Genomic DNA, 15,816 nt, shown 5'->3' with positions numbered 1-15,816 from the left:
GCCTAGGTGACAGAGCGAGATTCCATCTCAAAAAAAAAAAAAAAAAAAAAAAAAAGAAAAGAAAAGAAACCCTCTGAAAACGTATGAAAATTAACTTTTACTGAGATCATTTAATTATTACCAAACCCTAATGAATAATTATAGTCATCTTTTAGATTAAGAAAATAAAACACAAAGAAGTAAATAACTGCCTAAGATCATAAACTAAGTGACAGAATCAGAATTTTTTGATTTCTAATTTAGCGTTCTTTCTATTATACCACAACCCTGAGGTTTATTTTTGGAGAGAATGGAACTATTAAAAATATACTTGTTACATTTTTTAACCTGTGGCCTCAGGAAATCTATCTTTGTTTGAATATAAGAATTGAAGTCTTTTTATCTTATAATTCTTGTAATTATTATTTGTCTTGTAATTCTTATTTACATTTCTACATTTAAGTTAGGTCAATAATAGACATTGGTTTATTAGGTCTAATAATAGACATTCTTTTAGTTTTCTTAACTTTCAGTTCTAAGACATTATTAACTAATGAGAAAGTTTTGTGGGAAAAAATGTAAATGATAGAAAATTATACTTAATTTTGCTAACTATCTTAATATAGGCATATCTTTTTGTTTTTTTTTCCATAAATTTCTTAAAGACGTGGATTTCAAAATTTAAAAAAGGGAAAGAGATAAGGAAAGAAAGGAAAGGAAAGGGAAAGAAATTGGAAGAAATAGAGACATATCCTTTATTTTGCAGGAAATCATTCTTATTTCTCAGTATTTTTTGTATTTCTTTAATTGACATATATATAGTTGTATTTTTCAGTATTTTAAAAAATTTCTATTTGAACTCTGAACTTTTACTTTCATTGTTCTTCCATCCTCTCAACCAATTTAAACTTATCATTTTCAAAAACAAGCAGTTTTGTAGTTGAAAGTTTGAAATTATGACTGAGTCCATTATTTAAATGTATATTTATATTATCCACATTCTCAATGCTGTCTCCACTTCTAATGGATTTATATGAATTATTTCTATTGCTGCCACCCCTTAAAGGAACCCATACATGCAGTCTGCCTTCAAACCTAGAAACCTCTTAAGGGAAAACTCCATTCTTCCTCTTGTTCTGCCTTATATAGACCGAAAGAAGTAATTACTTTAGGAGTCCTTCCTATTTTGTTTATGTATTAAACAGAAACTTACTGAGCTCTCAGTATGCACCAATTTATCAGCCTAGACATAACATGCTGAACAAAGTACATATCATTTCTGTTCTTAAGGAGTTTATATACTTGTGGTCCTAAGTGTTATGGAAAGGAACAAAGCAAAGGAAAAGGAAAAGGAGGTAGGTATTGGAGAGTGTGAGGCCTTTCTAAGGAGGTGATAAATGAAAATTTGTGAGAAGAACAAGAAAAAGGAACAACAACCACTGCAGAGGTTGTGAGTCAGAAACATAGAATATATACTGATAGATTTGCAAGAAAAACAGCAGTAAGCAAGAGGAAGAATGGTAGGAAGTAAAGTCATATCATGTAGGGCCTTATAAGCCATGGTTAAGATTTTAAGAAAATCAATGTTAGAACATTTGCTTATTTAAATGGATATTGTTTTCAAAAAAAATACTGCATATAGCAAGTACATTTCTTCTGAAATTATTGTGAAAATTTTTAATAAAAAGCACCATTGTCGGGTTTTTCTACTTGTACTGAGGATAAAATGGCTTGTACAAATTATTGTTGTATTTCTTACATGATTGCAAGTATACATATATGTGGTCCAACTGAAATATCATTTGAAAATCAGCTTTGAAATTTATTTGACAGAGAGAAGTCCATCTGGAAGTGCCTTTGGAAGTCAGGAAAATTTGAGATGGAGAAAAGATATGACTCACTGGCGTCAAAACACAGAGAAGCTTGACAAGTAATAGAGCTTTCTATTTTATGTTACTGATGGGTGTGTTGAATTTTAAAATGCAAGAGGAAAATGATAACTTTTACTTTATATTTGTATTTAGTATTGACATTTAATAAATATGCTTATTAAGTCTTGGACAAAATATTTAATTTTAAAATTTTAGATTTAAAAAGATTTGGAGGAAGAACTTCTCGTGGTATAGTAAGGCAAAATGTTATATTTTAAACTCCATTTTCTCTAAAACATCCTCTTGTAAAATGCATTCAGCATCTATTTTTGGAACATATTTTAGGTGTTACATTGAACTAATTTTTTTTTTTTGAGATGGAGTTTTGCTCTGTTGCCCAGGCTGGAGTGCAGTGGCCTGATTTCGGCTCACCGCAACCTCCACCTCCTGATGAACTAATATTTCAAATATTACAAAGAATTAGAAACCTGACATTTGTCTTCATGGAGCTTATAATGTAATTCAAGAAAGACAAAACAATACAGGTCTTCTGTTTCTAGCATGAAGGCAGACTTGATACATTGACTGATCCTACTGCCATAAACACCTGCAATGCACTTACATGAGTCTTCTCACTGCCCAAGTGGCTGCAGGTAAACTTGCCTGGCTTGAGATCTGGCATTGAGTCAAGGGGCTAAAATTTTTCTCTTGAGAATTTATAATTGTAAGTTAGCCCACAAGTAGCTTCACTGGCCCATAAAACTTTGAGAATGGAGTGACCAACTCATTCAGGTTTGCCTAGCACTCTCCCACTTATAGCACATATTGTCCCACATCCCAGGGAGCCCCTTAGTCCTGTTCTAAGGCAAACCAAGATGATTGATTACCGTGTCTGAGAACTGTCATCAGCCCAAGCCTCAGAAGATTCTCACAAATAAACTTTCACCAGTATTTTCTCACAGACGGTTAAATCATAACACAGAGGAAACAAGTGAGAGCCAGCAGAGAAACAAGTTTCAGTACCATATGTATGAGAGCTTGAAATAATCAGATATTGAATGTAATATTAAAATTCTTAACCTTTGAATATGTGCTTTCCTTTCTTTTTCTCCATCTGTCCAAATCTATTTCTCTGATGTTTTTTCTACTTGTGTTATTTTTTAGAAATTACAGAGTAGCCAGGTGCTACACTATCAGTATATTGTTTTATTTCTGCATTTGTAGAACATGTTCTCTTGGTTTACCTTGCTGTATTTTGAGGGAGACTTTTTTGGTGTTCTCCTAATTCTTTCTGTTTAAACCATCTTATGTTTCTTTATAAAATGTCACTGGAAATTTTAAGTTTGAACATTAAATGTTTTCCAGTTTAATGTTGTGATGTTGATAATTGTATTTTATTCTTTTTTTTTTTTTTTTTTTTTTTGAGACAAGGTCTCACTCTGTCATCAGGCCAAAGTGCAGTGGCACAATCATGACTCGCTGTAGCTTTGACCTCCTGGGCTTAGGTGAGCCTCCCACCTCAGCCTCCCAAGTAGCTGGGACTATAGCTGTGCACCACCACACCCGGATAATTTTTGTATTTTTTTTGGTGGAGACAGGGTTTTACCATGTTGTGCAGGCTGGTCTCTTCACTCCTGGGCTCAAGTGATCCCCTGCCTCAGCCTCTCAAAGTGCTTTTATTCTTAAATTGAATTTGTAAAATGTAAATTAATGAAGTATTCTCCTTAGTGGTAATAATAAAGATTCACAGACGTATAGATCTAAAAACTTAGAAAAGCTAGCATTTAATATGTCCTTGTACTTTATGTGTTATTTTGTCTACTTTGGTATAATATATAGTGCCTGTATATCTATTGTTGCTAAAACAAAAATCTCGGCTATATTCATAAATCATGTGTAAATATCCTTAAATTTTTATTTGCATTAAATGATACTTTTATAAATATTAGTGTTTAAACTACTTTATTGCATCAAACTGTTTTGTTCTTTTTTCTTTATTTTTCTAGCTTTATTGAGTTATAATTGACAAAAATTGTGTATATTTACAGAATATAACATGACCTTTTAATATATGTGTACAATTGTGAAGTGATTACCACAGGCAAGCTAACTAGCATATTCATCACCTCACGTCCTTTTTTCCCTAAATTGTTTTGTTTCCAATGAGTGATTCCATCTAGTCTCACTGAAGAGTTAAATTATCTGAGCATATTTATATTTTAAAAATTGGGGGAAAATTAGATGAAACCTTAGACAAAATAAGTACATTTGTCCTGAATACAGACATTGGAAATCTTTGAAATAGTAAGATGAATACTAAATATTTGAATATTGTTTTCCATGAAGCAGTCCTAAATACAAGCCCACATAGCACCACCTAGTGTCAGTGTCACTTAGAATAAAACTGCTGCATGTCTGAAAGCTAAAACATAAACATTTGTGCTTTTAGTGGCATTAAGCTTCTGTAATGGGGTGAGAAAATGTATATTGTGGTTAACAAACAAGCCACGTAAATGTGTAAACTATTGCCTTTTTTCTTATTCTCTTGTAATTTTTTGTTGGGCAAATACTGAAAATGGTTTGAAATTTTTTATTTCTATGCATCCTTAAGTCTTTTCAGAATTGTGGTTTTCAAAAAGATAAATATAATTTCTTAAAATATTTTGTATTAGATCAAGAGCAGAGATTGAACACGAAGCACTGATTGATGGAAACCTGGCTACAGAAGCAAACTTAATCATTTTGGATACATTAGAGATTGTTGTTCAGGTAAGAATTCAAAGAAGAGAAATTTAAGATATAGATTTGGTAAATTGAGGTTGGAGGGAAAAGTCTTTACTGTGAGCCATAAAATTACATTTAAATATTAGTAGTTCCTAAAAGTTTCATTCCAAGCATTCTGAGATTCTTTGTAATTATAAATTCCAATAGCTTCAACTATTTCTTCATGGAGGATGATTATGAAATTTTTATCTCCTTGTCTTTCCCCTTCATGGCCTAGTCTAGCATTTCCAAATATCCTCTGAGTATTTATAGTTGGATGTTCTGCCATCAGGTGAGATTCAACATGGATGTATAGCTATAGCTACATATAGATACACTGAGTTTATGCAGTATCCTGTGTATACTACAGCAGTGTTTCAGGCTCTTTATCTATAATCATCATGTTGGGTCCTAACAGTAGCCCTCTAGGCAGTATTATCCTGTAGTAACAATGTGATAGCCAACATGTATTTAGTTTTTTCTGTGTTAAACATTGTCCTAAGCCCTTTACAAATGTCGACTCATTTGATCTTTCTAAGAAACTCATGGCATTGAAACTGTCAGTATCCTCATCTTGTAGATGAGAATACTTAGGCACGAAGATGTTAAATAACTGCCCATAATGATGCAGCTAATATGTAGAAGAGCCAGGATTCAAATCAGTTAGCAAGATCTCTCAGACATTTTAGTAAATATATCTCTCACCTATTCCTTCCATTCCTTTTCTCCTACCACTGCTCTGCCAGGTTCATATTTCAGCGTGATTACAATGGCCACCTGCTTCATGATAACTCACTCTGTGTTCTTCCTACCATCCATTCTGTACATTTTCATGAGACTTTTCCTTTAAAAATATTTTATGGCTGGGCACAGTAGCTCGTGCCTGTAATCCCAGCACTTTGGGAAGCTGAGGTGGGCGGATCATTTCAAGTCAGGAGTTCAAGACCAGCCTGACCAACATGGCAAAACCCTGACTGGACTTTATTTATTTATTTATTTATTTATTTATTTATTTATTTATTTTTATTGATTTATTTTTGAGACAGTTTCACTCTTGTTGCCCAGGCTGGAGTGCAGTGGCATGATCTCGGCTCACCACAACCTCTGCCTCCCGGGTTCGAGTGATTCTCCTGCATCAGCCTTCCAAGTAGCTGGGATTACAGGCGTGTGCCAGCACACCTGGCTAATTTTGTATTTTTAGTAGAGACGGGGTTTCTCCATGTTGGTCAGGCTGGTCTCAAACTCCTGACCTCAGGTGATCTGCCCGCCTCAGCCTCCCAAAGTGTGGGGATTACAGGCGTGAGCCACTGCACCCAGCCAACCCTGACTCTACTAAAAATAAAAAAATTAGCTGGGTGTGATGGCGCGCTTCTGTAATCCCAGCTCCTCAGGAGGCTGAGGCACAAGAATTGCTTGAAGCCATGAGGCAGAGGTTGCAGTGAGCCAAGCCACTGCACTTCAGCCTAGGTGACAGACTCCATCTCAAAAAAAAAAAAAAAGATTTTATCAGTCATTATCCTGACTTCCTGACTAAAGTTTTAAAAATATAAAAAATTTACTAAGTCCAAGATACCTAATCCAAGATGGTTGCTTGAGCTGCAGCTGTCATGTCTGTATTTTATTCAGTGAAAAGAAACAGCAGGGACAGAGTACATTTCTTCTTTTAAGGGCATGACTCAGAAGATGAAACTTCTGTTTCGTTCACCTCTCTCTGTAGCCGGATTCAAAGTCTTCAGCTAAAATTCAGGGTTTCAATTATTTAAGAAGAAAAGAATGGTTATTTGTGTACCAGCAACATTTTTTGCTCCAGGCGCCACTCTATTTTTCAGCCTTATCTGTAGTTGTTTTCTACATGAACCTCAAGTCAGTTCAGACTTACTTACTAATTTTCCTAAAAAACACCTTATGATTTCTTGGCATTGTATCTTGCTCCTCTTTTTTCTTGTTTAAATTATATTTATTCTTTTTCCCCCTTTTCTTATCCAAATCCTTCTTGAAGCCATTCTAGATCTTATTTTTTTTTTTTTTTATCTTTTGAAACTTTATTTATACATAGGGAGGCCTGTAACCTCCCTAACTAAATGGCAGGTACATCTCTATTTTATTTGTTTATTTTTAAATTGCAGACTGTTTCTGTAACGGAATCCAAAGAGAGCGTTCTTGGTGGAGTGCTAAAAGTGCTACTACACAGCATGGCCTGTAACCAAAGTGCAGTTTATCTACAACACTGTTTTGCTACACAGAGAGCCTTGGTTTCAAAGGTGGGTTATTTTATACCTGCAGTGTTGTCAGACTTTTGTTTTCTTTGTTAACATTATCTAAGATCATTTGACACATTCATTGGTTAATATATGTAGTAATATATTAATGAATATGTGTAGTTAAAATTTAAATAATAACCTAAGATGCTTGATTCTTCTTTGCCTCTCTACTGCTGCCTGCCTTTTGGAATTTTTCATCGAATCACCTTTAACCAGTTCTGGTTTAAAAAACAGTAACTTGGATGTGGAGAAGGGCCTGAAATTAATAGCCAATCTTAAATATGGGGCTTCTCTTGTTTTCTTTCCACTTGGTTCTGTTTTTTTAAAAAAAAACTCAATTTATAAAGAATTCAATATATAAGCAATTCAACCCACTGAAATTATTTTATGATGAATGTAAAAGAAGGTGTGTGTTTGTTCAACTGCTTTAAATATTTACTTCTTATATTTGTGTTCCCTCAGAAATATGTATATTCTTAAATTTTGAAGGTAGCTATTTCATTTTAATCATCCTAGAAGATGGAGTGCAGAGACGTTGATGAAAATAACTTATGTATTATTTTGTAATAAATGTAGAATTCATGTATGTTGATTACTAAGTGTTTTATGCACATTCTGATAGAAGCTTCACAACAATCCCTTGTAGATATATTATTAGGCCTATTTTGTGGATGAGAAAACTTGTCCAAGGTCACACTACTAGTTAGTAAGTGGCATAATCAACATTTGAACCCAGTTTGACTCTGTGTCTCACGCTATTAACTATTAGCTAATATCGTCCTAACCATTCTTTTAATTTCTGGGCTATATTAACAAATCTCCAGCTCAGGTTATATTAACATATCTCAGGAACTTTTACTGTAAAAATTCAGTAGTGGTTTGTTGTTGTTTTACAGTTTCCTGAACTCTTATTTGAAGAAGAGACAGAGCAGTGCGCTGATTTATGCCTCAGGCTTCTCCGACACTGTAGCAGTAGCATCAGTACAATACGGTCACACGCCAGTGCCTCCCTTTACCTACTAATGAGGCAAAACTTTGAGATTGGGAATGTAAGTATTAAATCATGAAAATTCTCTGTATTCATAATGAAATATAACTTCTGCTGATAGTTATTAAATCAGTTTTGGGAGAGCATGGAGTTTTTTGTATATTTTAAGTCTAATCATAGGCTATCTTGATATTTCTCATTCTGTGTATATCTTACAAAAATCCAAATCTCCAATTGTGTGCATATCATATGTATGTATGTATGTATGTATGTATGTATATTAATACAGACTTAGAATATAAATGTACATTGAGCAATTTTAAATTTTAATTGTCCCTAAGTAAAAAGAAATAAAAGTTTAAGTATCTTGGCTTGATATTTTACAATTACATGTCACAGCCTTTGAAGAATTCCATTTTTTCATTTAAGTCTTTTATTATATGTTATATTCATGTGTTATATTTTTCCTTTTGAGTCAAATATTTAGTCAAATATTTAGTTTGAGTCAAATATTTATTTTTGCGTATGTAAGTATTTAAGGCCTTGAATTTTCCTTTAAGCACTATTTTTGTCATCTCCTTGGTTCTAATATTTAGTAATCTTGTCATTTCAGTTTGTATTTTCTTTTTAATCCAAAGAGTTGAGTAGCCTTTTTGTTTCAAAGTTTTGGCTGATTCCAGTGACTCACACCTATAATCCCAACACTTTGGGTGGCCGAGGAAGGAAGATTGCTTGAGGCCAGGAGTTTGAGATCAGCCTGGGTGACATAGTAAAACCCTATCTCTGCAAAAAAATACTAGCCAAGCTGGGTGGCCCGTGCTTGTGGTCCCAGCTACTCAGGAGGCTGAGGTGAGAGGATCCCTTTGAGCCCAGGAGTGTGAGGTTGCAGTGAGCTGTGAACACACCACTGTACTCCAGCCTGAGTGACAGAGTGAGATCCTGTCTCAAAAAAAAAAATTTTTTTATTGTTAATTTTCAGCTTTATTACATTGTGATTGTATAGTGTATATTCTGTTTCTCCCTTTCTTTATTGTGGATCTGTGTATTTGTGTGTCTAAATATAATCTGTTTTTATGAGTGTTCTACAAAAAATCTTTAAAAGGGGAGTATTTCTGTTTTCAGAATATTGAGTTAAACATATACCAGATAAATACACCTTATTAATCACATAGACTGCATATCATTGGTTTTTTTTCACTTGGTAGAAGTAAATTAAAGCCTGTAACTGTGTTTGTCTGTTTCTCCTTCAGCTTTTATTTGGTGTACTAATACTCATAACTACTATATTTTCTTAAGAGTTTTTCTCCTTTGGAATTTAAAAGAACTTTTGTTGGTTTTATTTAAAACCTTTATTCTATTTTATTTTTTGGCCTGAATTTCATCTTTTATGGTATTAAGATTTTGACCTCTGCTTTCTTTTTAATTTGAAATTACTTTATTTGCTTTTGCCTGTTCTTTAATTTTCACTTTATTTTAGGTGTGCCTCTCATATACAACATAAGAGTTGAGTTTTGCTTTGTGATCCAACCTCTAATTGAATGAAACTTTTCATACTTGTTATTATATTATGTATGCCCAGGAATCCTATTTTATTATTTTGTTATGCCTTTCCCTCTTGCCTCCCCTTTTAAAAAAATGTGTGTTGGTTGTTTTCATCTTACACTATATGGTCTGTTTACCTTGTTTTGGGGATGTAGTGTTTATCATATTTAGCAAAATTTCTGGTTTTGCTAGGTTGCCTTTATAGTCATGTAATACCCCTAGTCCTCTATTTCTTTAGATCATGCATTCTCAACCAGGGCAGTATTACCACCAAGGGAGTGAAAATTGGTTTTTGTGGAGGATGAGAAAAATCTTAGCTTATGGTCCTCCAAAACTCAACACTACCCAACAACATGGCATTGCTTAGTATTTATTTCTCTCATTGGTGTTACTGGGTATCACATGAGCAGCACTGACATTAAGTTCTTGGAAAATAAAAAACAAAATGTATGCAAAATTGGGTTATAAAACTGGAGAATAAATGACTGTGATTGGAGACTTTTAATCAATTGCTTGATCTCAGTCATATGGCAAGAGGTTGCTTCCATTGGCTGCCTTGTGGATATTGTTTATGTTTGGTTCTCAGTGCATTCGTGTGTGACTTGGGCTTTGAAAATTAAGCCCAAGAAAAAAATTTCCAATTTATTACTTCATTCTACAAAAGTTATTCAAGCAATTTTTAATCGTGCCAGTTGCTGAAAAAAAAAAGTCAACAATATCTAAATGAATATATAGTAGCCAGAACGTATTTTCTTCTATCAAGCAAATAGTGAAAGTTCACTGAAATAACTTTTAAGAAATTAATTTTTAATTCTTTTGCTGGATAAGTAGCAGTTTTGAATGGTTTAAAAAAATTGATTACATTGCTGCTTTTGTAGTTATATAAGTTGCTAATTTATTTGTGTAATTTGATACATTACAGTTTATTTAAGCTAAAAGATTATATTAAAAGTTTTTCAGAAAACCAGCCTATAAAGGTAAGCTAAATGTAAATCATTTTCAGATTTTTAACTTAAAATTTGTATCTAGTCATTCATAACCTTGCATCGAGTAAAAAGAGTAAGCTTCATATTTACTTTCTTATGTGTATATAAATCCAGATATACATAGAGTGCATAAACAGATGTATACATCTCTGATATTAAAATATCATAGGGATGTAATTAGAAAAATTGTTCAAAAAGATTTATAAGAGGGACAATAATGAAAAAAAAATTGAGAAATTCTACTTGAAATAAGTATCTATTAACTCCCTTTAATGAACAGTAATAAAATTGCTGATTTTCTTCTTTCTCTCCTCCACCCTGTCATTCTTTGTACCTCAATATTTCAAAAAAGTATCTTTCTTACTGTTTACATTTGTATTGTTGAATCTGCATGTACTTCACTTGATTTAATTGCCACCTTCAAATAACGTTATTTGTTTTATGTCTACTGTAGATTGTTAAGTACTTCTTTCCATCTCCTTTCTCACCCTCCTAGTTTTTTTCTTAGCTGTAACATTTCAGTCTTAGTTCGTAGTCTTAGTTGTAAAATGAAATATTGCTTACCATGAGTTTTTTGGGGCTATAATTATTGTTTAGCTAAATGTTGTCCTCATCAAGGTTCTTAGGAGTAATATTTTCCAAGTGGTTTTTTTGGTTTTTTTAAGTAGAGACAGGAACTCACTTTGTTGCCCAGTCTGGTCTTGAACTCCTAGGCTCAGGCAGTCCTCTCTGTATGGCCTTCCAAAGTGCTGGGACTGCAGGTGTGAGCCACCTCACCCTGCCCACCCCACTCACCCCACTTTTAAAAATAGAGACAGCATTTCTTCCTGTCACCCAGGCTAGACTGCAGTGGCATGATGGTACTTCACGGTAGCCCAGAAATCCTGGGCTCAAGCTGTCCTCCCACCTTGTCCACCCAGAGTGTTGGGATTACAGGCAGTAATCATTGCACCCGGCCAATTTTCCAAGTTCTTGATTGTTTAAAGTTATCTGTATTTGTAGGATAGCAAGGGTGTTTATGAAATTTTTGCCTTATACTTTGAATAATAATAAGCGTGAGAAAAATCAGCAAAACTTATCAGATAAAGAACACCTCATAGGAAAAAAGGGTACTTGAGTACCATTGTCTTCTGACATTAAATATTGTTGTGGATACATTGAAAGGTAGCCTGATATTTTTCTCTGTTTTAAATAACGTTTTTTCCTCCAGCTGCTCATGAGATTTTCTTTATATTTACAATTAAATGCCTTTTCTAGAATTTGTCTTAGTATTGAAAAGGCTTAGCTTTTTCAATTACACCTTTATCCTAGCCAACTATAAATTATTTTATCACCATACTCTCAGTGCCTACTATGTAGTGTGACGTATTTACTGAGTTGAATTCTTGAATTTTATCCTTAAAACTTTGGACAACTGCCTTAGGGGCATTTTAAGGAGAGGAGGAACATGTTCAGATTTGCATTTTACAGAAAGTTCCCTGGTGCTAGGTAGAGGTTAGACTGAGAGATATGAAAGAAAAAGGCATGGAGATCGATTAGGAAGTTATTACAGTAATCTAAATAAGAAATGGTGAGGGTGTAAAATAAAGCAAAGGCATTGGGAATGGAGAAAGGATATATTGGATCACATTAGGAGATGGTGTAGATTTGGATTTATGGTATGAAAAATGAGAGGGGAGAATGAATTGGGGACCCCTAGATTTTTGGCATGACTACAAGAATAGTATCACTTTTTTAGATAATCAATAGGGAGAGAAGGTATTGTAGACATGTTGACTTTGTGGTACCTATGAGAAATCCAGATGGTGCTATCTAGTAAACTATGAGAGCCTGGAGTTCTACAGAGAAATATCAGCTGGAGACGGAAACATGTGTATGCTGGTCGAAGCAAAGACATGGATGAGGCTCTTTAGAGTATGTTAAGTGAGAAAAGTTTTTTGACAGAATCTTTGGGAATACTGGTATTTAGGAAGGACAACCAAGGAATAAAACAGAAAAAGAGTTGAAAAAGAATAGAAAACCAGGATAAAGTGGTGCCACTGAAGATAAGGTAGGAGATTTTCAAGGAGAAAGTAATTTAAATATACAAAGATATGAAGTAGAATATTGAGCAAAAAATATTGGATACGACAATTGATATATTATCACCAATAATCTCTTAAGAATGATTTCATGGTAGAGAATGGTGGAGCAGAAATGAATTTACACTAAAAAAAAGGAAGAATGTAAGTTATAAGCTGTTAAAGGCGTCACTCCAAAAGATTCTACCTTACATTACTTTACGCATGATGTGTGTTAAATTGCTTTCATCATAGTGTGGATGTCATGAAATGGACTAGAATTTAAATACTCCATCTATTATTTAAGACTCTTATAATGTCAATCAAGCTATTTAACCTTATCTGTAAAATGTTATATTAATAACATATGCCCATAATAAATAAATGTAAAGACATAAGCAGAATTTCTAATTCAACTCTTAACACATGACTTCTTAAAATCCTGTTTTGTAGTACATTATTCAGAACAAAATTCTAAGTTTTATATCCTTTCTAAAATAAGATTTTGATATACATATTTTATTACTTTAAAAAATATTTTGCTTAGAATGGTATTTTTTCACTAAATATACTTTTAGCGAGGAAAAATAGCAGACTTTTTAAAGCTTTTCTATATTAAGTATTGACTGGACAATTTTTCTGTTACAGAACTTTGCTAGGGTTAAAATGCAGGTAACAATGTCACTATCCTCCTTGGTGGGCACATCTCAGAATTTTAATGAAGAATTCTTAAGGCGTTCTCTAAAGACTATATTGACATATGCTGAAGAAGATCTGGAATTGAGGGAAACAACATTTCCTGATCAGGTCAGAAATGCTACTTTCTAGATCATTAATTGAAATAGGCTTGTTAAATAGGCACTTTCCAAATTGTTAAATCAAAAGTTGGTTTTTGCTGGAGGATCATTTATTTCATTTTGAATCCACACATCATGTGCCATAGATAGGACTGAATCTTTTTGTTTTAGTCAGCTACCCTTCTTTTGGAAATAATTAATTCTTTGGTGTTTAATTCTGTGCACTTATAATAAGTAGAACAGTGGACTTGGACAATACAGACAAAGCTTTCTGACAAAACATTCCTACTTATTAATCAAACAATAATATGCCTTATAAACTAAAGTTTCTACAAACTACCTTTTAGTAAAATCAGAAATATAGGAGAGAATTTTCCTTTTGTATTCTTGTATTTCCTATATCCCTCTGTTTTATTTCTACTTATAGTTCTGCTTGTTTCCAGGTGAAAGAACAAAAAATATAGATAGTCTGCTGAGGAATTTATATAAAGTTTACTACCCTTCACTTACCATATCCCCACATACCTATATTTTACAGAACCATATCAATATCATACAACTTGTTTTGAAATCTTTAGATATTTATCTGAAATATCTCTGAAACTAATTTGGTTATTATGGATGAATGACAATTCAAGAATATTTTTCATATAATTCTCTGCTGCAGGTCCAGGATCTGGTTTTTAATCTCCATATGATTCTTTCTGATACTGTGAAAATGAAGGAACACCAGGAGGATCCTGAAATGTTGATTGATCTAATGTACAGGTAGCATTTATTTGATTCATTTATGCTTTGTATAAGGGACTTAGTAAGACATACAGTAAGCATTAGATGAAAAAAATAAACACACAAAAGTGATTTGTGATTTTTCTGTATTTACATTATTTATTGTTTTTATATTTATATATTTTTTACTTTTTTGTAGAGATGGGGCTTCACCATATTGCCCAGGCTGGTCTTGAACTCCTGGGCTCAAGAGATCCGCCTGCCTTGGCCTCCCAAAGTTCTGGGATTACAGATATGAGCCACCCCACCTGACCTTGAGTGATTTTTCCAATGGTAGATTGAAAGTCCAAATGCACTTTTTTCCAGGTGGCATCTTCGGATCTTCTGTGTCTCTTCTTTAAAGAACAATGCAAATATACTTATTGATTATCAAAAATAAGAGGATTTTTTAAAATATTCATAACACACATTTAACACCTTGGTGTCCTGGGCCCCAGACTTCCTTTGAAGGCCCATACCAATATTTTAAATGTAAAACTCAGTCTTTTAAGAAGAAAATACAGTATATGAATGTTTTACTGTAACATTAATTACCTTTTTTCAATACTGTTGTGACTAAAGAATGATATTTCTAAGGGCACATTTTGAAAACTCCATAATTTTTATTGTATTAACACCTTAATAGATACAATAGTAAAACTTAAGAATTTTTCTCTGTCATATGACCCTCTGCTCCTACAATTTTGGAGTTCGTTAAAAGCACAAATAAAACAATTTAATCTCTTTGAATTAAAGTTGATGTAATAAAAGTACCTTTTAGAAGTTTTCCTTTTTCCTTGCATATAAAACTTCTCTATATTTCTGTAATGAACACATGAATTTCCATACTTTTTCCCTTAACTGATTATTTCCTTAATGGTCAGATTTTGATATGGCATATTTCTTTTTTGCCCCTCCTGCCCTCCCCCACCCTGCCCACTGATATTATCCATTCCATAGGCCACAGTTATTTCTCTAAGCCTGCATAGTGACATTTTCATACTACTTTAAAACTAAATGGGTTGTGCACAGTATCAAAAACCTATCTAGGTAAACTCTGAGTGAGCTAGCTAAACTCCCTCCCAGCTTGGGAAGCATATACTAATGGAGAAGAATTTCTGTTCTAATTAGAATTGCCAAGGGTTACCAGACCTCTCCAGATCTGCGATTGACCTGGCTGCAGAACATGGCTGGCAAGCACTCAGAACGAAGCAATCATGCTGAAGCTGCACAGTGTCTAGTCCACTCAGCAGCACTTGTTGCTGAATATTTGAGCATGCTGGAGGACCGGAAATATCTTCCTGTGGGATGTGTAACATTTCAGGTAGGAATCTTCCAGATGTACATTAAATCAAGGTATGTCTTTTTTTGGTTTTAGCTTTTTCTCACTGGTGTTGAGACTTTTTTAGTTTGCAGGGAAAACTTAAAGACTTAAGCCAATGCTTCACAAGGTAGATTAACATTTCACAGTGATTGTCATTAATACATTTTTAAGGAGTACTTCTTGTTAATTCTCTTTCCACAGTTTCTTACCTCTGAACTATCAGCACTATGCTTATTTTTTCTTTTTGTCTTTACTGCCTTGTAATCAGTTACATACTTTAACATCTGTGGAAATGTATTACTGAGAATCAGAATTCAGTAGAAATTCTTAATTGGCTTTTACTTAACATAGCAGATATACCAACATTCTCTTTTCCCTACATAAAATATTAGTACATTTTATGACTAATACCATGACTCACAGATGAGTTTGCCCTCTAGTAGGGTACATAGTTCTGACCCACTAGTTGAATTCTTT

At 33.5% G+C, this 15,816-nt stretch overlaps 1 protein-coding gene across 1 annotated transcript in view; it reads left to right on the top strand.

Annotated features, from left to right (window-relative positions):
• The window catches only part of DOCK7 (dedicator of cytokinesis 7), a 227,107-nt gene that overhangs the window by 172,032 nt on the left and 39,259 nt on the right, over positions 1 to 15,816 (top strand). Inside the window, 7 exon segments of the mRNA XM_050752462.1 lie at positions 1,813 to 1,909; positions 4,523 to 4,619; positions 6,740 to 6,874; positions 7,771 to 7,923; positions 13,099 to 13,257; positions 13,915 to 14,015; positions 15,147 to 15,339. Of these exon segments, the coding sequence (XP_050608419.1) occupies positions 1,813 to 1,909; positions 4,523 to 4,619; positions 6,740 to 6,874; positions 7,771 to 7,923; positions 13,099 to 13,257; positions 13,915 to 14,015; positions 15,147 to 15,339 (935 nt within the window).

The sequence above is a fragment of the Macaca thibetana genome, chromosome 1, assembly GCF_024542745.1.
Source record: "Macaca thibetana thibetana isolate TM-01 chromosome 1, ASM2454274v1, whole genome shotgun sequence".
NCBI lineage: Eukaryota > Metazoa > Chordata > Mammalia > Primates > Cercopithecidae > Macaca > Macaca thibetana.
The sequence above is the reverse complement of the archived record's forward strand: the minus strand, read 5'-3'. Positions and strand labels throughout refer to the sequence as shown.